At 35.6% G+C, this 23,085-nt stretch overlaps 1 protein-coding gene across 4 annotated transcripts in view; it reads left to right on the forward strand.

The window, feature by feature from the left end:
- LOC126923800 (ras-related protein Rab-32) overlaps positions 1–23,085 on the forward strand; it is a 57,820-nt gene that overhangs the window by 30,763 nt on the left and 3,972 nt on the right. For 2 of the 4 annotated variants that reach the window (XM_050737642.1, XM_050737641.1), the window contains 2 exons: positions 19,736–19,964; positions 21,659–21,984. In XM_050737642.1, coding sequence (XP_050593599.1) covers positions 19,736–19,964; positions 21,659–21,984 — 555 coding nt within the window. Of the gene's footprint in view, positions 1–4,437; positions 4,974–7,501; positions 8,161–10,792; positions 11,249–13,529; positions 14,102–19,735; positions 19,965–21,658; positions 21,985–23,085 lie in introns of those variants that run through there. The other 2 variants (XM_050737638.1, XM_050737640.1) reach the window with 2 other exon arrangements.

The following is a 23,085-nucleotide window of genomic DNA, read 5'->3' on the forward strand; positions in this document are numbered from 1 at the left end:
GTCTTTTATTATTCACCTAATCGTGTTTTTCTTACGTTAAAAGTTAAAAAGTATCTCGAGCGTGAGCAATGTACGTATGAAGTAAAAATATGGACTACATTTAAAATATTGAAGATCGAACACTTTCAACCGAAAATTACAAAATCCTCTCACGTTTAAAAAATGAATTTTACAAGGTAGGAAAATACGTGAAAGTCACACAATCGATTAATCCATAAAAAACAAGAAAAACGTAATTTAAATTCATATGAAAATACAGTGGCGGATGAAAGAAAGTTTAAAATTGATACACTGTGAATTTTAGTAACTTTTGTACTATAAATGTTTCACCATGTTGATAACATCTGTCTTGTGATATATGCAATATTTACAATAATTTATACGCAATATGTGCGATATTTACAATATTTCGTGCACGATATTGCTCTTACTAAATGTAAATTTATAAAATCATAGTGTCTTTCTGTACTTCTTATTTTACGATGTAAGCTTCCTTTCGTAAATAAACAAATCGCAAATTATCGTTAAAATCTCACCATCCACTTCGATTCATAAATCAGCTGCAAGGCAATTCAAAGAAAAAAATCGAAAAAGAAAAAAAAAGAAAAAATTCGTCCTGGCTGTCGCGTGATAATCGCGGAATTCATATGGCGTGGCAGCCATAGAGGCCGTGCGAATTTATCAGAATCGCGAAGAAAACCAGTATCTTACATAAAGCACCCCGCGAGAGAACGACGACATAACGATGACGATGACGGGAGAATCATAGACATCGAGGTCGTCCTTAAAGGATGTACGATGCTCCATCATCCTTGATACGTCACACAGACCAAGAAAACGATCGCTAATCGATGAAGCTAATTACATGACTCGAATGGAGAAAACAAGTTGACCGGATCGTAAAAATACGCTGACTAAACCTGCTTTCGTACCTTTGCCTGCAAATACTACGTTTCCTATTAAATCGTTATATAATTTCAAGGACACGGATGATCAAGTAAATTTCTCAGATTTGCTTGAATTTGTATACCGGCTGCGGAAAGCAAAGAATCGAATAGCCAAGTATCTATTGGTTTGGCAATTAAGTGATTGCGGATTATGTCAATACTACCTAATGACAAAATCCGCAATCACTTAGTTGCCATCCCAATAGCCGTAACACCAACCACTGGTTTGTACAGGCAGTGCGAGTTCATTGATTTTCCTCGGTTAATGGCCTAAAGTCTTCCGCAGTAATTAGGACGAACATGTTGACAAACGACCACGACCTTGGCCAATAATGGGCAACCGTGGCCAGAAAATTACGATCTGACCTGATAATAACGTGTACAGCTCCGTCTTACACCGATTGCGCTTAAGAGCGGTTTACATAAGCGCGGTAAGAGGATACACGATGGTATGTGGCACGCTTAGAAACTTATGTAACCCGCGAATTCCACGCGGATTCACGGAGGATCTGCTATCTTGTGATCTGGTGATGTTTTTACGCGCTGAATGTCCCTTTCGCGGTACCCGGTTCAGTCGGCCTCGGTTTGTTTCAGCGGCAATAATCCGATTTATTCTTGTCAAAATTATTTTCAAAAATTGATTGTTATTTTTCTTTTTATTATTATTGCTATTAACCAGTTAACCGAGGAATTTAGTCTTAGAAATGTGTCGCGGGATTAGGTCATGTAAATAAATACAAGCTAGGACGAGTATACACGTCAACATGGAGAAAAGAAGGTAACTGGAAAAGAAATGGCGAAAATAGTGCATAATATAAAATAGCGTATGAAACATCCATAGAAACAAATCTTCGCGCAGTTAGGTCAATAAAAATATCAATACGCAGAAACTTCCCCAAATAGAATGTTTATATAGTTGACGACTATTGTATAAGGAAATAATAAATCTGTAACAGAAAGCAGATAATGCTTTTGGTCAATTAAAAAGGATTTGTCAATTAAGATTAGGGGAAGAGAAATCAGTTTTAATCTCCCTCTGGTTAGATCCGAACTCGCCCATTTTGTAGCGAGCTCGATTTTGAACTTTATCACTGACTCATCCCCGTTCGCTGTTAATTAATTAACGGAATTACCAGTGGCTGCAGCACGCCAGCCGGCGACACGTAATTAGTGCATGAAAAATGGCTGCAAGATGCTGTTTCGCATCAGACGGGTTCTATTATCGTCTCTGTGTTTGCGCATTAAACAGAGCAGAACTATTATTCTATAATATAAAGAAAATCATTGATCGTCGTCCGAGATACAAAACAAAATGCAAATTTTTGCTATAGCGATTACCAATATCGCGGCAAGAAATTTGTTGATATTTTCGTCGCGTGCAAACTTTACGAGAGTACAATATGATTTTGATATTTGCTTTTGCTGTAATGATAAAATAATTAGCAGCACCTAAGGAAGGTTTAACGTTTGGCGAGATTAAGTTAAGATGGGATTATCAGAAAATTTTTATATCGAGAACGTTGATTTCTTTATCTTATTATCATGAATATTTTGATAAACAAAGATAAACATAGACTTATGATACTATTTTTATTTAAAGGGAAATAACTTATTTAATCATTCTTAATCCTTGGGTGCTACGCATCCAAAAGAATTTTTCTTCTTGTGTAAATGTGTTCATCTTAGATGTTTGTATCAGATATATCTGTTTCAGCGAATTTTATTGCTGAAAGATGAATACATTTGCTTGAAAAAACAATCGATATATTTTTAGCATTTAGATATCAAGTTCAGTGTGTAGTCACAGTCACGAGATTACAGATCCAGAGAGGAGATAGCTATGGTTGATTGAATAGCTCAGTTACTCAATATCTCGCTATCAATTTGATCAACTGACTCATATTCTCTTCATATCTTTCCAATACGTAGTCTACTTCATGTATCTTATCTTTCTATTGTATCAACCAGTTCTAAGAATTACTTCATTTATTCAAAACAATCTTAATCTAAATTGACAACCATCTTTAACCTTTAGAATATAAGTTAAATAAATTCCAAACGTTAAATTCCATTAAGACAGTGTAACTCTTCTTTATCAACCAATTTTAGATTTTTCGATTTTCAATCTTTTCTTACTTTAATTTTGATGAATAAGTTCGATCAGCAATCCTGTCGCATTACCAATATCATACCTTTTCACTTGATTCTCTTCTTAGATACCTACCAATGATTGTTTTAACACAAACATATTCAAAAATACCAGACATACTGAAACCCACCTATTGAAATCTACAAACCTCAACAATTATTCCACTGTCAATAATTCTTTCATTTTATTCACTTTCCATTTATCACGAACAAATTGCTCAAAAACATCAACTTACTTAACACGAGCAAACTGCTCAAAAGCTTCGAACCAGTTGCTCCTATCATCATTTATAATAAAATAGCAATGATCTTCCTACAAATCAACAATGATAAACGTCTAAAAATCTACACTGTTACACTAAATCATACTCACTTGCACTATCTATGAACATCCACAAAATTCATTGAAAATATCAACTTCGCGTGCTACAAATCTAATATAAAAGTTCATACAATTTCAAGCGTTTAATTTCTGTCTGCCTTACGTTGCACCTATTTTACTTCTACCGTTGTGTATCAAACGAACGAAATGGTACCAATGTGCCAAAGGAAAGCTACTGTCATCCAAAATTCAGGAAATTTATTACAAAACTTCAATTTCACATGCTTCGAATCCAATGTAATAGTTTCCAGAAATCCTGACTTATTTGTGTCTGGCTCGCGTCGCATCTATTCTACTTTCATTAAATTCCGCTGTCAAACAGAAGCCACCATCGACCAGAATCCTTGAATTTTATTGCAAAATATAGATTTCACGCGCTCCAAATCCAATACGATATTTTTCGCAATTCGAAATTCTCAATTTCTGTCTGCCTTACATCGTATCTATTCTACTTTTTCTCCATTCCACCATGTACCACAAACAAAACCTACCAGCAACCAAGATTCACGAAACTTAAATTTCGCATTCTCCGAATCTCACACGATAGTGTTTTCGTAGTTTGAACACAATTTTCTTAATTTCTGTCTGCCTCGCATTGTACCCATTCTACTTGGACAAAATTCCACCACGTAAACAGGGCCTGTTAGCAGCCAAAAGGCAAAGCACGCTCCATGTAATCTAGAACAATTAATTCTACAAAATCGAGCGGTTACGTAACGTGCTAGTTGTTCGTCGAGGTGGAGCCGAACAGTAAGCAGTGAGGGGACGATACTCGCATGACGGGGTCTCTTGCGGCTAACCGCGCGCTAGGTCCCAACTCGGCGCTCGTGTTACGCCTACGTGTTGTCACGGTACCATGGATCTCGTCTAGCCAGGGAGGAAGAGAGCAAGAAACGCGCGGAAAACTCGTCTCGAGGCTGGTTAACGCGCGAACAAATGCGTTCTCGCGTACAAGTGGAGGGGCACCATCATGCTCCTCCTCCGTGTATTGTCCTCCTTTAGGCATTTTTACGCGAGCTTTTAGTGTGGTTCCGCGCATACAACCAGCAGTGTCGTGAATCTCTTTCGATTTCCCTTTCACGTCTTTTTGTTTCTATTCTTTCTGCATACGTAGCGATTCTTCTTATCTTCTACCTGTTCGTCTTAATTTCTCCCAAACAGTGACTTCTTTCGTCTCCCATGTGCTTTCGTTCTTATTTCCTCTAAATATCGATCCTTTTTATCTTCAATTTCTTTTTCTCAATATTTTTATTTTTCGTTTTCCTTCCCCTTTCGAGTGGCGAATTTTCGTTTCTTTCCAAGTTTGGTTCTTCTGAAGTGCTTTTGAGAAGCTTTCCAAGTGCGGACGCACGCGTACACGCGCTTGCGAGATGAGAAGTGCGCGCGACGATGAATGATCGAACCGATCGAATTCCTGAAAGATTTCCGTCGGTGGACACCTTCGGGGAAGGTTGCCATCGAATCTTCGTGGATCGAGCTGGGTGACTGGATCGTCGGTTTGTCATCCTCTTTACGCGTAACTGGAATTTCATTTGATTACGAGGAAAGAAATTTTGGCCTGTTTCTGTTACTTCGGAGTTTGGAATTGTTGATCGATACGGGTAGAATATTTGGCACCAGCGATTTATAGAAATACAACTAGGATATAGAGCAATAAAATACAGCGATACAATGGTGAATTGATACGAAACAAACAAGAAATCTAGACGCAGACATATCACTTACGAAACACGTGGTCTTGTAATGCGTGAAGTATTAATATCTCTCTAACTGGATGATTAAATTTCGTAAGGAAAAATGATGGCAAGATTCTCGTAGAATCTATGACACGGACAGATTTCAGATGTTTCATTATAGATTCATCCACTTAGTATTCCTCCGACTCTTCAAACAGACTCTACAGTTTCTGTTTCGTGTAAAAAGTACCGAGCGATATTTCGACTCATTTACAGCCCCTTAACTTTTACATAGAGATGGAGGTCAAGATTCTTCCAATCAATTTTCCATTCGGGAAAACTGTATACGGTAGAGTATTCAATATTCGAACGATGGATTCTGGAGAAGAAAGACATGGACCTCTGCAAATATTTTTTTCTTCGAAGCTAAAATCTCCGCTGATGAGATATACTCGAAACATTGTATAACAGTGGGAAAGTTCTCAGTTTTAATTTTACTAAAGATATTTCATAATGGTTATAGTTATAAAGATCTAAAATTAATTGTTAACGTTTGGAATAATATAACAATTGTAAAATGAAAGTTCTGCTACGACATCTTCAAAAAATTTACTTTCTGTTTTTATTCGATTTTTACAGCGAGAAGGTTCTCAGTTTTAATTTTACTAAAGATATTTCATAATAGTTACAGTTGTAAAGATCTAAAATTAATTTTCAACCTTTGGAATAATGTAGCAATTGTGAAAATTGTAAAATGAAAGTTCTGCTACGACATCTTCAAAAAATTTACTTTCTGTATTTACTCGATTTTGGAAACTTAGCCACAACAGAGGACTAAAATCCTGAAAGTTGGAATTTAACTTCAGAGGATAAAATATTGATTTCACGTGTTGAGATACATATACCAAGACAGTGGTTGATTTGAATATTTCATACACAATGTCCGATCAATGACCTCTCCTGGAATGTCACACAGTGTGTCGAAGAACTCAGAAACCCTCTGCCACTGTACCCAGAAAACAAATCACGAATTCTACTTCATCCTGCTATTCCCAGGCTTCTCCGTTTCACTGGGTATCTATCTTTCATCTCCATTCGACTGTACGGTCTATCGAACCTACACGGCGTTGCTTTCAACGAACACCCATAGCTTTTCTATTAATCATACAAGCGACAGAGACAGAAAGTAGAAACTTCGAATTACAGTCAGAACAGATATGTATGAAATAACAAAGGAAAATAATAAGAAACTTCGACTCGTATCCGTGCGTAGAATTATATTTATCTGACCACGTTAGGGAACAAACAATAACATCCACATAATTCATGTAGTATAAGCATCGACCGACTCCCTCCATTGCCTCAAATTTTTTCACGTAATGGGAATTCATGTCCAGATAAGTAGATTTAGTACACAGGAAATCGTTTAGTCAGACACTAAATAATGTTTTGTTCGATATGTAGAGTTTCATTTTGTACCTATAATTTTTCGTTCGTGCAGAAGAAAATTCAGACAGCGATCCACATTCAGACAAGTAGATGCAACCGATATATAATCGGACAGAAACTAGAATTTTGTAGGCAGTAGGCAGAGTTGCATTGCAACATCTACGACGTTTCGTTCGTGCAGTAGGAATTCACATTCAGATAAGTAGATTCAGTGAGTAGTTTACATTAAGATAAGTAGAACAGTCAATAGTTTACATTCAGATAAGTAGATTCAGTCGGCACCACGTTCGAACAAGTAGATTCGGTCGACATATAATCGGACACTAACTAAAATTTCGTTTCAATAAATAGAGTTGTATCGTATGGAATTTTACTCTATTATATGGAATTGGGAAAAATAAAATTCAAACAAATAACAACATGGTGGCAGTTAGGTCCCCGATATTTCCTGGTTCTATATAGAATTTTCATTAAAAACATTCTCTTTTACTCTCCTTAATCAAACTATACATAGTTTCCCCACAATGTATAATTACATTTTTAATCTATATTAATAACATCGTCTGTGATTTCGGAACAAGAACAGATCCAACGTAATGCCTGTGTGTCGTAAAAGACAACTAAACCCATTGTTTAAAAAATGTAAAGAGACTTGTATCCAAATTTTCGAGCGAAAAATGTGAAACAAGGAAATGGGATAAAAAGGGAAAGATTTTGGAATATTTAATAGCAAGTTCTCTTACGAAAATTAATGAATTTAATTAATTAACTTATTGAACGATCTAACGTGATTCTCATTCTTTTATGAAAAGGTGAATGAATCTCAACCTAACGTAATTTTCTATCATACTAACCATACAAATCTCTCTGTCCCTCCCTCTTCTGCTTTTTCGCCATAGCTCCTCCCTGAACAGACATCGTATTCGCTCTTTGAAACAGCAACATATGAAAAGAATAGAGAAAGGAGGGGGAAACGTGTCGGATTATCCGGCGGCCGGCCTGATCGGACCTAGAAAGGCGGTTGTTCTAAGGTTTCCGCGTTTGGCGTAGGAAGCCAGCCCGTGGACTGGCTCGTGCCTTGACAGAGTGAGACACAAAATCATCAGGCCAAGAATACGTCGTTGTGGATCGTTAAACGTCGTTAAAAATCGACACCGGTGTGCAAACGTACGCTACATACGTTATACTCCTACCACTTTCTTCGCCCCTTCTACGAGGATGGATCGTAACGAGAGCGCAAACGAGGGCGGAAGTTCGCCGGACACGGTGATCGCGCGCTCCTCGTCCGAAGAGGAGCGGAACAGGTTCGCGTGCAGCACTTCCGGCGAATACGTGACCGTAGGTGACAGCAGCTCCAGCGTAGACACGGTCACGAGCGTTGGAACGACGACGAACGTGGCCACCGGTGACCCACCGGCCGCGGACGATAAGAAAAAGGGAAGATTCGGAGTTTTGAAGAGCAGCTTCCGGAAGGAGGGAGGATTGTTCAAGATTAGGAGGAAGAACAGGCAGCTGGACGAATCGGCTGCCGAGCCTGAGCTGGATGTCGAGGAAAAAGGTTTATTTATTTGGCTTGTGCCTCTCTCCCTTTGAGTTGTTTGCGCTCTAGCAGGATTGTGGTTATGGGGAGTTTATTCTTGTGGTTGCTGAAGTTCTTCTTCTGTTCTTCCTGGTTTTAGGTTACGTGTTGTTCGAAGGGTTGTTTTTTTCAGGGTCGTGTTTCTCTGCGTTAGACACAGATCGACTGTGATTGGTATTTACGCAGAGGAGAGTTTGCAAACTTGCAATAATTTCGATAATCTTTATCGAACTGATAGATCGACTTTTATTACACAGTGATTTAATAGCAATTGGCAGATTCGCCAAGCAATCTAGAAAATTGCTTGTGATAATGATAAAAATAGAAACGCCTGTGCGGTCAAGGATTAATCTACTCGACGTGTTCTCAGCTCGTGTTTCTTTCGAAATCTCGATTTTGTTAACAAAGTTTGGCAAAGTTTGGAGAAATTAGAATTCGTAGACGTTGTTTTGTTGGTTTCTATCGAGGTTATGCTGATTGGTATTGAGATAACTGGTAGTGACTGGTTAGGGTTGTTCTAAGGCTTCGTCAGATGGCTATTCACGAGCTCCTTCTTCTTTCTGATTATTCATAGGTCTCTATGTTGATGTGGTTTCTTTCTCTACTTCATTCTACTTGTTTCTCTTAATCGTCGATCTCTACTTTTATCGATAGATTTCTATGAATTTATTGGTAAAAATATTTAATGTCTTCCATATGTGTCTTTTTATAGTTTATACTCTACTCTGTTTATACTCTATTTTATTGATTTTTAAAATAAAATTGCCTTATCTTAGCAGCAATAGATTATAGAGTTTCCTGGCCTTGTTCAGACACTGATTTTAATCGCTGTAATATTCGACACGTAAAGTAATCGGCAGGACACTGTTCTGGATCTATGAACAGATTCCTTAAGATGTTAATCTTCTTAATAGCTACACGGTATCTGGGCAATTACTGAAAGCCATCGAGCTCTCGTTAATTACAAAGGATTTATAGAACCAGCTCGTCCTTTCAAGACCAATTTACATAACATCTGATACGAATCTGATACGCGAAAGTTAGAATAACCGTGAGAACCACGATTTCGATCATTCGAATAGATGACTATGTGTAACAAATTCAAAGATCCTCCTTGAATTTCGTCGTCTTCGTAATTCATGACCTATCTCAATCTCAATTAGTTTCGGGTGACTTGGCATTCAGTTATCAAATTCTTCAACCTATTTACGTCTTGCTTAAACGAGAATGTATAGGGATCTCTCGTATCGAAAGACACATGCTACTAAATCTTTCGACATATGTACACAGTACGTGCTTTACTGAAAGATCTTTGTAAAGATAGACACGTCTATCTTTATAAAAGATTGTTTTCCTCTTTTATAAATCATTTTAAATTGATTACATATGAAATGCTTGTCTTTTCAATCTGATTTATTTTAAACAATATTTTCTATACCAATGATATTTTTTATATTCAATACTCTTTATGTATCTATCGTACACTATAACAGCTAGATTTATTCCAAGTTAGTATAGTTAGAAATGTATTATATCTGTTCGATAAGCTGCTGTATTTGTTATATTCGTATACCAACTGTATGTCCTATGCTAATTATATTAGGTTGTCCGAAAAGTGTCCTTCTTTTACAGACACGTCTTTTGCAACGATGCATCTTTATACAAACATGAAACCTAATCTGTCATACGTAATTCGATAAAACAATATAAAAGAGAAAATGTTGTGCATCCATTATTTCCTTATAAAATGAAAGAAACTTTTCGGACAACCTAATAGTTTTCTATATCTTTATGTACTCGCTTCTATGGAAATGATACTTACTATACCTTCTTTCCTTATATTTGGTACACCTACTGTAACTATTATAATTTTGCTATTTATTTGTGATATATATTATGTATATATATTCATGATATTCACAAGGCTGACTTACATCTGCCCTGTTCTACTTACTGTAACCACCGCGCCTCTACTGTATCGCTTTTGTAGGATTTATACACGTGATATCTCTGTTGTATCCATTTTAAACAGTTTACTATAATCTGCTACTGTTACACATACTGTATCCGGTGTATCTGTTACTTTCATACTTTACATACTATGCTCACTATGTACGCTATATCGGCTACTCGATTACATTATTTAATCAATTAATCGTATCTGCTACATTTACCATAGCAACTATATTTATCGTGCTTATCGTAGCTGAATAAAATCCATAACGAACTATATGCACTAGATCGCTGATTTTTATGCACTCGTAATACAAGAAATTCAAAATAGAAAAATACCTGAAATATGTGAAACAGAATAAATCTTATAATAATTGTAACATCTACCACGCTTATAACGCTTACAAAAATATTCGTTTGCGTAAAAATTCGCAGTCCAATAATCATCGATTCAACGTCCCCGAAAACCCTGTAATGATCTTTAACAAACCCACTGCTCACCGATAAACCATCAAGCTTAAGCTTCCAATTCCATCGAGCTCTATCATAACCTCCACAAAGAAAGAAAGGAAAAAGAAAAAGAAAAAAAAAGGAAAAATTCCCCCCGGAAGAAAATCTATTCTCTGACCAAAGATCCTCTGTCTGTCTCACGCGACAGAAACGGGTCGGAAGCGGAGTTCAGTGGAGGAGGAGGGCGACCGCAAGGTCGTCGTTGGTCCATCGACGACCTTGAAGAAGAAGAAGAAAAAGTCGAACTCGTTGGTGCGCAAACTGAGCCTGAACAAATTTCGTCTGTCGACGGAGCAGGAGCCGAGGCACACGCCCGAGGGTGGTGACAGCAGTCGATCACAGAGCCAATCGTCGCAGGAATTGTCTAGCCTCTCCGACAGCCCGTCGAAGACCGCGAGGAAGGGGCAAGAGATCGAGAGGCTTGGCCATCGCGACGGATACGAGGCCGACGAGCAGCCTGACACGTTATACGACGTGGATAGAGAGAAGGGAGAGCCAAGGAAACCGGAGAAACCGACGGAGAAACCGGTGAGCACGGTGACCGTAGTGCAGCGCAAGTCGCCGTCGTTAACCATCAGGAGCTTTTCCTCGAAGAGTCTGTACGGTGAGCGATCCCTCTCTCTCTCTTGCACTCACACATACGTGCACTCTCTTTCACTGTCATTCATTTTTTCTTACTCCATTGATTCTTGGCTTGGGGTTGGTTCCTGATTTGGGTTAGGGTCGTGGAAAAATTGATGGTCGTTGAATTGCGAGTTACGTCTACGGAATGTTGGACGGGGGATGTGAGAAGGGTTTACATTTTACATTATGTGGAGAATTTTGCGCAGAGTTTACGTGGAATTTGTATTCTACGTATAAAGTTCACATGGAATTTCTAATCTGCATAGAGAATTTTATATATGGAGTTATATGGAATTTGTACTCTGGGTGAATAGAATTTTACGCATTTACAAAGATTACATGGAATTTTTACTCTACATATAAACAGAATCTTATATTATATAAAATTTATTGTACAGAATGTGTGAAATATCTACGTTCTGTGTCTAATGCATAGAATTTTATGTATGAAATTTATATGGAATTTGAATTGTACGCGTAGAAAATCCATAGAATTGACATGCAATTTGTGCTGCACATTATACGTGTAGCATGCGGAATGTACTGAATTTTAAGTATAAAATTTACATTCTATACATTAAAATCGTCAATCAAATAGTAATTGCCAATTATTGCAGGCACATAAAAATTCCGTATTATAGTCTATCAATCATTCATACTATGATTGTTCGTATTCATATCGTATTGAGTCATATAATTATATTTATATACATATATGTATAATACATTATAATATGGAATGATTTACCGTTACTCTGTGACTGATGATCAAGTGGAGTCTATAACTTGTAATTGGTAAAATAATGCTTTTTAGAAGTTTATGATATTTCTTTGCATTATGGTTCTTTATGGTTATTAGTTCTATTTTGATCAAGGGTTTTGATTAATGTCACTGTTAGTCATTGATGAGTGGCTCGGATTAAAATGATATGATTCAATTGGTTCTGCTTTATGTTAGGTTTTAATAAATCTGACAGACACTGACTGTATTATACACATTATAGTAACGTCGTTTCATTATTGTACTCGTGCAGTTCTGGAAAATTCATTATAATATGATAAACAAACATTCTCTTAATATCTTGGATTTAATTTCCGTATTGTAATGTAAATCATCAGTCTGCGACAAGTGGTTTTAGTTTCGGTTTTGGTTTTTCTACTTGTTAATTGTTTTGTATTTTCTCAAATCTTTTAAATTAATTAATGCCATGTAATACCATTAGCACTCGAGTGCCTGATTCGAGGTGTTAAGAATAATTAACTTAACTGCTCTGATCCAAATACGATTTAACTTTAATAGGATTTATTAGCTAATTAGTTTCAGTTCAATGAGCAGTCGCTCTTTAATTAACTCAACTGAATTTTCAATACTAGGAAATATAATTAACGTGGAATAACTCGACTCAAGTTACAACGAGTTATTCTATCTGACTTAAGTACTCGATCTAAGCTTCAGGTTAATTAAATACTTAATTCTGATAACTTTAACATTTACCTTTATTTCTACCGTTTTACATTACACTAACATTTCACTTGATTTAACCATTCAATTTCAACCTCAACATTCACAACCCCATCACTGTTCAACCTTCATCTTGAGTCTTATCCTTTTACAACACTCACACTTTAACTCGACCGTTGAATATCAACTGCAACATCCACAACTCCATCACTGTTCAACATCCATTTTTAGTTTTCTTTTTGCAACACTCACACTTTAACTCGACCGTTGTATATCAATTTCAACATCCACAAATCTATCACTATTCAACATCCATTTTTAGTTTTCTTTTTGCAACACTCACATTTTAACTCGACCGTTGAATATCAACTTCAACATCCACAACCCCATCGCTGTTCAACATCCATCTTGAGTCTTATCTTTCTGCAACACACGCTCTAACTCAACCATCAAAGTTGAAGTTTAGTTTATGCTTGCTGTTCTACAACCCTCGCGCTGTAACTCAACCATTAAATTTCAACCTCAACATCCACTATTCTTCGATATTCAACTATATCCTCATCATACCGCATAATACGAAACCTGAACCGCTACGTACTAACATCCTGTAACCTACGTTCAAAGATGTCGTCGTCTCGACTCTCAAAGACCGCCACATCATCATCATCATCATCATCATCATCATCATCATCATCAACATCACCACCATGACAATCACCACCATCATCACCTGAAATTGCCATTGAACGAACTCTGCAAATCCGACGAATGAACCTGGTGCGATTATCCGCGTGCGCAGATTCCCAATCCTCGGAGAAATCTCCTCGTCTGGAAGCTCGGTGCAGCTCGGCGCTTCCCTATGCGCTTTCAAAATGGGCGGAGCAAAAGCCGCCGAAACCAACATCGTCCGAACCATCTAGAAAATCCAAATTGAACACGAAATCCGAGTCCGAGTCTGGAATACCAAAATCGTCCCCTCGCGAGGTTAGACGAAAATTGTCCTTATTGGAGGAAAAACGTGCGATTTTTCAGCGTCGTTTGTTCGAAACTACTCGTGACACGGATTCGGGCGAGACGGTGATCGCTGTTACCATCGACGACGACGATAAATCGCCGTCAGCGAAGGAGGAGGAGAAACAAGAGGAGAATCGCACGAAGAAGAAGGCGAGGCATATCAGTGTGAAAAAGTTCGACACGTTCTCCACGTTCGAGGGTACGTTCGACGAGGAGACTGGAGTTGGCTATCTGGCTGGTATTGAGGAGGATTATACCGAGAGCTACGATAGACAGCACGATAGTTACCTGGCTACTGTGGGGTCGATGATGGCTGACAACGCGGAGAAGAGCAAGGTCGTCAGTCAGGATAGCATGGTGAGGAACTACTTGTGTACCCACCGTAGTTTTTCAGTCTTTTCATGGCTCTCCTCTTATTTTCTATTATTGTAATATTTATTTATTTATTTATTTACTTTAATATGGATAGTATGGCGAGGAACTACTTACGTGGTTATCGTAGTTGCTTTGTTTTCTTGTGGCTCCTCCCTCGGTTTAGTTTTCTTGTTATAATATTTATTTATTTTGATATGGCTAGTACGGTGAGAACTACTTGTATAGTGACCATAATTTTTCTATTTTTTTTTCTCTTATACATATCTATATTTATTATTACAATATTTAGTTTATTTATCTGCATATTCCTATTATTATTATTATTATTTTTATATCCGTTCGTTTATTTCTGGTTCTTTGGTGACACTATAGGGAACATTTCTGCGTTTTTCTCTTTTAAGTTTGAATGTTTTATTGCATTGGGTGTCTTTTTTTTCTTGCTAGCTTTGTCTCTACGATTTCTTTGATGCATTTCTCTTTGAGTTTTCTCTTCTCTTCTGCTCTGGAATATTTCACTCAGTTTATTTCTTTGGTGTTGATGATCTTTCCCTCATTTTTAAAACATTTTTGTAGTAAATATCTTTATGTTTCGCTCCTTCTAGGAAGCTTTTCTCTATGAACATTCAACACAGTCTTGCTCTTTTCTGACTTGTAATTTGCAAAATTTGCAGTTGTAAAATTTCACTAGTCATGTCAGTCCAATTGTATACAATATGAAAGAGCGCTTGCATATTTAAAACGTATAAAGTATTGGAGGGAATTACTGCACTTGCCCGTAAACAAGTACCTAACCTGTCCCAACCTGAACCGACCATCCGCAAAAATACAAGATCTTTCTTCGACTTGGAGCAAAGACACCGAACTCGATACTCGTTAAAACTCGTACTCGGCTCTAGTATTTTTCTCTCTTTGGATTCCTGTCGTCATTTGCATAATCAGGTTTCCCTTTCTCGATATCGACACCCGACACAGTTTCAAAACACCGCCAACGTTTCTTTGCATCTGTTTGCCCGTAGAAACCTGTAATCCTACGACGCAGGAATCATAAGGTAGTCTCGTTCTGCGGTCAGGATTTGCGGTTGCCGCGCGTCGAACCCGCTCTCTTCGCTTTTGTCCCGTGTATTTTTCACTCGACCAACCCCTGCAACAACCGATGCTCTCGAGTTACGTGGCCTGCCGTGCTTTATCTCAACAGTGGCGTCTTCTATCTCAACTTCCATATAGCGTAATAGAGAGCTGAAAAGACGATTAGTCGAACGAATACCTGACTTACTATTTTTCATCGACTGTTTCTCATGGAATACAATCGCGAAGACACGGCTACGAAAAGTTTTGGCTTTTTCAATGTAGCGTTTCTATTTCCAACTTTGAATAATCCAGGTTTGTTAGCGAAACACAAAGTGTTTATTTAAAAGGAAAATACTGCAAGTTGTTCGTTCAAAGTATTCGTCGCTGCTGTCGATAAATTTTATTTGTCGAACGATCAACTCCATCGTGGAATAACGTGGCGTCTCTAGACAAGTTGCAATCGTCAGGGACTTGACGAAGGAGGACGATCCGTGAAATTGCTGCGCGACAACGCCTGCTGCTTCTATGGCAAAAGACACGAGCTTGTAACGAGTCTTGGACGTCCTGCGGCAACCAGCTGATTCCTTAGAGACATTAATCCTTTGGATTGCCACCTGTTCCGATCGATGTAACGCGCTTCACCTGTTATCCGCTTCCAGTTAGTGCACATGATAGAAAAATGAGATGGGATTTCAAGAGATAGAAAAATGTGTCGACGATTGGATCTCGTGCAAGCATTTCGCCGTGATGGAATTCCAACTGAAATTCCAATTTAGAATTCCAAATTCTACGCGAGGAAAATTATATTGTATCGGTGAGTTGTGGAAAATTTGAAGTAAGGCCTCCTCGTCGACGTTACTCACGATTAGTAAACGGGCAAAAATTCCAAAACATAGAGATATCTTCTTTAAAGGTGCAAAGTTAGCCCCTTGAATATTCTACTGCCTAGTTACTTCACGTATATTGACTTAATCTTGTGATAATATTTACAATTCTGTGCAAATGTAATTTATGATTAGCATACGCAATTGGTATTTGTCATCGTATGCCGGGTAATTTGAACGAAAACACAACGAAAAGCAATTTTTCAAGTAGATTTTAAATGTTTCTAATGAAAACCTGGCGCTTTTAAATCAGCTTGGAAAATTAATATTTATCTAAAATTAATATATATTTATTTTATAGTATAACATATGCTCTATACACAGATAATTATACAGAATTTGTGATTCTAATTCTAACGTTCAAGTCTGTAAATCTTTCTATCTTAACATCGACATTTCTCCAAAAAGTTTCATTATTAAATTTTATTATTATCTAAAGATGTAACTGAAGATGAAGATGAACTTGATGTTACGATGACATAATTTTCAAACTTACGAAATCGCCAGATGTGGAGACATTTCTAAGTGTGATAATGCGTGTTGTTTCTAGACAAAACTTAGCTGCCATTAAATGCAGTGTACCATAGCAATGTTGCTGCATTATGGAGCATTGTACAACCGGCAACGTTATGGCTTCTACCTTTACAGCAGACTATTATTATTACCCTAGAGTTTATGGTTACGGCTTCGTGCGGTATTTTCCATGGCAGATTATCCTGCTGAGTGTAACCACACGTTACACCTATCATATTTCTAATAGTCGTTTTATTTTGTAGAATACACCATAATTCTGTTTATGCTACATTAGTATTAGGCGGAGTTTCTTTTTGTTTCAATTTCGAATCATTCGGACAATTAATAATTTACTTATTAGAATGTTGAACTTTGCTTGTTTGTGAGAGAAGAAAATTATGGTTTATTATGATTGATATTTATTTATTGTGATTCTAATAAGCAGAAATAGGGATTAATAATCGCTACAAATAAATTATTATTTATAGTATTGTTAATTAATGATATTATTAATATTAACATTATATTATACTATTAATATTAATGATATTATAAATTGATATTATTATTAATTAAATTGGTGGCAATATTATAATAGCAAATTATACTAATATAGTATATAGTATCAGCATACTTAATAGTAACTCTTAAAAGTAATACTTAAAAGTAATAAATTATTATTTATATTATTATTAATTAATGATATTATAAATTGATATCATTATTAATTAAATTGGTGGTAATATCATAATAGCAAATTATACTAGTATACTATCAGTATAGTATCAGCATACTTAATAGTAACTCTTAAAAGTAATACTTAAAAGTAATAAATTATTATTTATATTATTATTAATTAATGATATTATAAATTGATATCATTATTAATTAAATTGGTGGCAATATCATAATAGCAAATTATACTAGTATACTATATAGTGCAAGCATACTAACTTAACTTAATAGTAACTCGTAAAAGTAATACTTAAAAGTAATAAAATATGGAAACACGCCGTATTATTTATGAGATGTGTAATTCTCTACAATTAGAACGTGACAGAAAGAGATTATAATATATTACGATACTATTTGCTTGTAGAAAAGATTATAATTTGTTAAAATACTATCCTATCGCGATGAAGAATTTAGGAACTAGTGATTTTCAGAGATACATAGATTAATATCATTATGGTGTACGATCGTTAATTTTGGCACAGTCCAAACGATTTCAACTAAATTGAGTATTTTTATAAACGTTTAGAGCAAAATTTTCCTCGCTTATAACGTAATACAAATCTTTTATAAAAATAAAATAAAAAATTACTTTTGTATATAATAAACTACGATAGTTCGAAGAGGGCCAAATAGAAGTATAAAATCGATGAACAAAGCTACGCGATCATCCGCTCACACATTTTTGAAGAAGTAAAGAAGTAAATAAATAACGTGAAAGTTAAATTAATTAACGTTTGCTAAAACATTGTCATACGTTACGGTACCCTTGTATTGACAGATTTACATTCTAAAATGATTATCATCGGTGAATCATCCGCTTAGAGTTCATCTATCGGTTCGTAATGTCGAAGAAACTTTGATTCTTGTTAGTTTAGACGAACCTGGTAATGAGTGAACATCGATCGGGCTGAACGCAATTGCAGTAACGTTTTAAGTAGAACATTAACTAGAAGCAATATGAGCGTGAAAAAGAAGAACAACAAGACTGTGTCATTTCTGAATATCTCTGAATCGAAAGTTAATTCGAAGAATTGGAGGTGGCGCAGGATTAGTTCTTTGATTATCTTTAACTATTTCTCTCTTCTTATTTCCTTTTTTTTTTCTTTCTTTTTATTGATCATGTGATTCGACGTTTGATCATTATTGTGTTCGTTTATTAGTGACTAGAGTTAGTTAATAATATTATGCAGTGAAAGCAACGACGAATGTAAATTAAGAAGAGAAAACAACATCGTAAATCAGACTCGGTAATATTTGTATTGGGAGTTGTTGGATCGTTTTATTATGCTTCCATTACGTGTTTTACTTGCTACTTGTCGCTTGCTCGTAGCTCGATAAGATAAGTAAAGTTGCGAGAAAACGTAGAGACGCAACATCGTTGCATAAAATCGTGAATCGTAACATCTTTACGAATTATACTCGATATTAAGATAAATTCACTTTCTGTGACGACGTACAAGTCAAGTTGAAATTACAATTCAAATGCAAATTTGAAAGTTACATGCATCATGTATATGCAATTTGAAATTTCATCGATTGTTTAAAAGATTCTGTGATATTCGTCAGAATCAGCTTAATTTCGAATTGAAGTAAAATACTGCAGCGAATTGTAGTCTTTCTTTTTTCTTTTTCAATTAAACGAATACAAGACGATTCTATAAGCTTGACCTCGTATGTTTTAGAATGCTAATTTTGCTACACGAGTACGCACAATGATTATTGTTTAATTGTGTCAAATAGCGAAGAAAATAGTTGCATAACGAAGATAAGAGAAAGAGAAAAGTAATAAAAATGGTATTATTCGTATAAGAATATCAGACAGAGAATAATGAGTGCTTGAGATAAGTACTATAATAAGCCTTTATTTATAACTCGACCTGGATAATTTTTTAAATCACTAAACAACGTTGCCAGTTAGCAGACAACTAAATGAGCACAAGAAATTAGGTGCGTTTAACTTCAAAAAGGATAAATTTCCAAAAGGAATAATTATAATACTTATAGAATTTTACACAACAAAGATGCTATTCGAATAACTGATAATAAATAGGATATAAGTTAATATAGTCGGTCTAAAAATTCTTTATGTCATTAAAGAATAAAAAAATCGTTACGACGACGATATAATAATAATAGAAAGAAATTTTAGAGTTTCTTCTCGTAATAAATTTTCCAAAAATGGAACGTCTTTCGAATAATCATAAAAGAAGATCCTATCTTTTCCAAACAACGTTACCATTTTATAATTTAAGTTCTACATTGATACGAATGATATCAATAATGATTAACAGGTCTGGTGTTAATAATAGTTGAAACATAGTAATAAAAATTAAATAACGAGAAATCGTTTATAAACGATAGATTGTCGAAGATTTTGCGATTAATGGCAATGAAATTTTGCTTTTTGTTTGCACAGTCGTCACAGAACAATGCGCCGAATGCCGGATTAGGCGATAAACGAGAACACTTGTATAAAATCCTGGTAATTGGTGAGCTGGGCGCTGGAAAGACGTCCATTATCAAGAGATACGTTCATCAATTCTTCTCGCAACATTATCGCGCGACGATTGGCGTTGACTTCGCACTGAAAGTATTGAACTGGGACCCGCACACGATCATAAGGCTGCAGTTATGGGATATCGCAGGTTAGTCTTCTCCTTAATTCTTTCTTTTTTCTTTATTTAGTTTCTTTAACCTTCTTCCCTTTTTCTTGTTCGTTTCTTTCTTGAATTGTTAATCCTTACGTCTTTTTATTCTTCCTTTTGTTTTCTTTATCTCTGTACTCTTCGTATCGTATGAATTATTTCTTTAAAACTTCAAAGTCTATGATTGAACAATGATAAACGAATTTATTTTGCATGATTATTGTTATGGAGAAAAAATAAATTAGAATTCCAGTCGTTTATCAGATATATCTTGTGATATTAAAGAAAGCAATTGTTTGGCAAAATTTCACGTCGGTTAATCTTCTAATATATTAACGAAATGTTGCATGATCAAGGTCATCGAAATTTAGTTTCTTTCATAAAATCTCATATCATTTTAGAAAGCAACAGAATATTTCGTTAACAGAAAAAATGTGTGGAAAGTGATTTTCACGTTGTAGACGTCAAATATATTTATTATTTAATCGATATATGATGTATAATTGATGAAATTGTGTGGCATTGAATTAAAATACGTGTACATATACCTAATCGTAAAATTTAATACAGCAATCAAATTATTTATGTATATCTATGACGTATAAAGTCGTTTAACTCAAATTGCTCGTAGAAGAATAATTCATAAAATGAGATATTAATAAAAATAAACTTGGCGCCACTGAGCACACCGCCTATGCAGAAGTTTCGTCGAAGTCTCTTTCTTCTAATAGAAACAAACGCAGAAAGCGTTTGTCGTATGAACGACATCATGTTGCAACATATTGAACAAATTCATTCCAATATAAACACTTGACTAAACATTAACATTATACAACGACACTAAGCAAGTCTACCTTTCTGTTTACTACTGACCAGGTCAACAGTAATTGGTCATTATTGCTATCAGCGTTGTAAAACTAATTATTGAATCAGTGTAACAACAATAATCACGCCTACTTTCCTATTTGCTACTGTACAAATCAAGAGATTGTTGTATTAGTGTTGTATTACTAATTATTGAATGAGTGTCGTATAACTAATCCTCGAATTAGTATAGTGTACCTAATGGTTGAATTAATGTTGTATAACCAATTGTTGAACTAGTGTTGTATAACTAATTGTTGAATCAGTGTAGCATAACTAATTCTCGAATTAGTATTGTATACCTAACAGTTGAATTAATGTTGTATAACTAATTGTTGAATCAGTGTTGTATAACCAATTGAACTAGTGTTGCACAACAATCAATGATTACAACAACCAATTAATTGTTTACTACTGTCCAGGTCAAGAGATTGTTGTATTAGTGTTGTATAACTAATTATTGAACCAGTGTTGCATAACTAATCCTCGAATTAGTATTGTATACCTAATGGTTGAATTAGTGTTGTATAGCCAGTTGTTGAACTAATGTTGTACAACAACCAATGATTACAATAACCAATTAATTGTTTACTATTGTTCAGGTCAAGAGATTATTGTATTAATGTTGTAGAACTAATTGTTAAACCAGTGTCGTATAAGTAATTGATGAATCAGTGTCGTATAACTAATCCTCGAATTGGTATAGTATACCTAATAGTTGAATTAATGTTGTATAACTAATTGTTGAATCAGTGTTGTACAACCACTTGTTGAATCAGCGTTGTACAACAACCAATAATTACGTTTACCTTGTGTTTACTAATGTCCAGGTCAAGAGAGGTTTGGCAACATGACGAGAGTGTATTACAAAGAAGCAGTGGGCGCGTTTATAGTATTCGACGTGACGAGAAGCGCGACCTTAGACGCAGTGGTGAAATGGAAACAAGATTTGGACTCGAAAGTGCAACTTCCTGACGGTTCACAGATACCTTGCGTCCTTCTTGCGAACAAATGTGACCAGCAGAAGGAAGGTCTAGTGAATTCACCGGCGAAAATGGACGAATACTGTAAAGAGAAGAATTTCGCCGGATGGTTCGAGACTTCGGCCAAGGAAAATATTAATATCGAGGAGGCTGCACGTTTTCTTGTCAATAAAGTGAGTAAAAATGATTAATAGATTCTGTATCTATTTATTAATGAGATTACAAGGCTAACTTTTTGTCATTTTTTGTAGCGAATGATTAATGAAAAAAAATTATTTTATTATCTAGACTAAGTCAGGCTTTTGACCATTCATTAGATCATTAGAAAAATCATTGGTTAACTGATTATTTAATTGTTAATAGGGTTAAAGAAATAGTTGTTTTATACGATTATAATTATTTTTTGAAATGAACAAATTTTGAAAAATCGTCGCAAAGAAACTGACGCGACCTTTCATTCTGTATTAATAGATCGAACAAAAATTAGTAATTTTTTATTAGACTTTTATCGTCAATCATTTATGTAATATTCTTTTCATACGTTTCACCATTAATTTCTCGCGATATTGTTACGAAGGTAGGCGATTTCTCATTAATAAAATTCAAGTCAAATTTATTAATGATTCTTCGTGAAATCACTGGAAAGCTCGAGGAAACTTTTCATTGCAAAATGAAAATACAAAAATTCGTCGTTCGAAGAGTACTATTTTATTGTAATACGATGAATAAAACGTACTAATCAAATTAAGTGAACGAGTGCAGCTCTTAAACGTGAGAAAGAAAATGCTCTACTCGATATTTTCTGCCGTTGTTTTCCTTCATCTAACCGCGGAATTCAATTGACGAAGATACGTCGCCCGAGAGCCATCACCACGAGCTATTTATGGAATATCATATTGCTCTCCTCCTCATTAACATACGTACAAGCTCGATGGATTTATCAATGACATATTTTCGCGCCCGGTGATCGTCTTACGGTGCATATTTAATTGTTGTTCGTTGACCGAAATTAATTCAAAGCTGTGACAGCGTCTGCCTGACCGACAAGCTCTTCACGTCAAACAATTCATATTTTACCTGCTACCTGCACGCATCTCTCTTTTGAAAGAAAATAGACATTCTTCTTCCACATCGTTCAACTTCGCAAAATAAAAAGTAAAGAAAATTGTCGAAATTTACATATAAAACATAAGCATCAATCGACACAAGTGGTTTGTCAGTAAAATTTTCAAAATTTCGAAAAGTGGATTCATAAATCTCTCTGGTCTGCGAAT

This window comes from Bombus affinis, chromosome 14, assembly GCF_024516045.1.
Source record: "Bombus affinis isolate iyBomAffi1 chromosome 14, iyBomAffi1.2, whole genome shotgun sequence".
Classification (NCBI taxonomy): Eukaryota; Metazoa; Arthropoda; class Insecta; order Hymenoptera; family Apidae; genus Bombus; species Bombus affinis.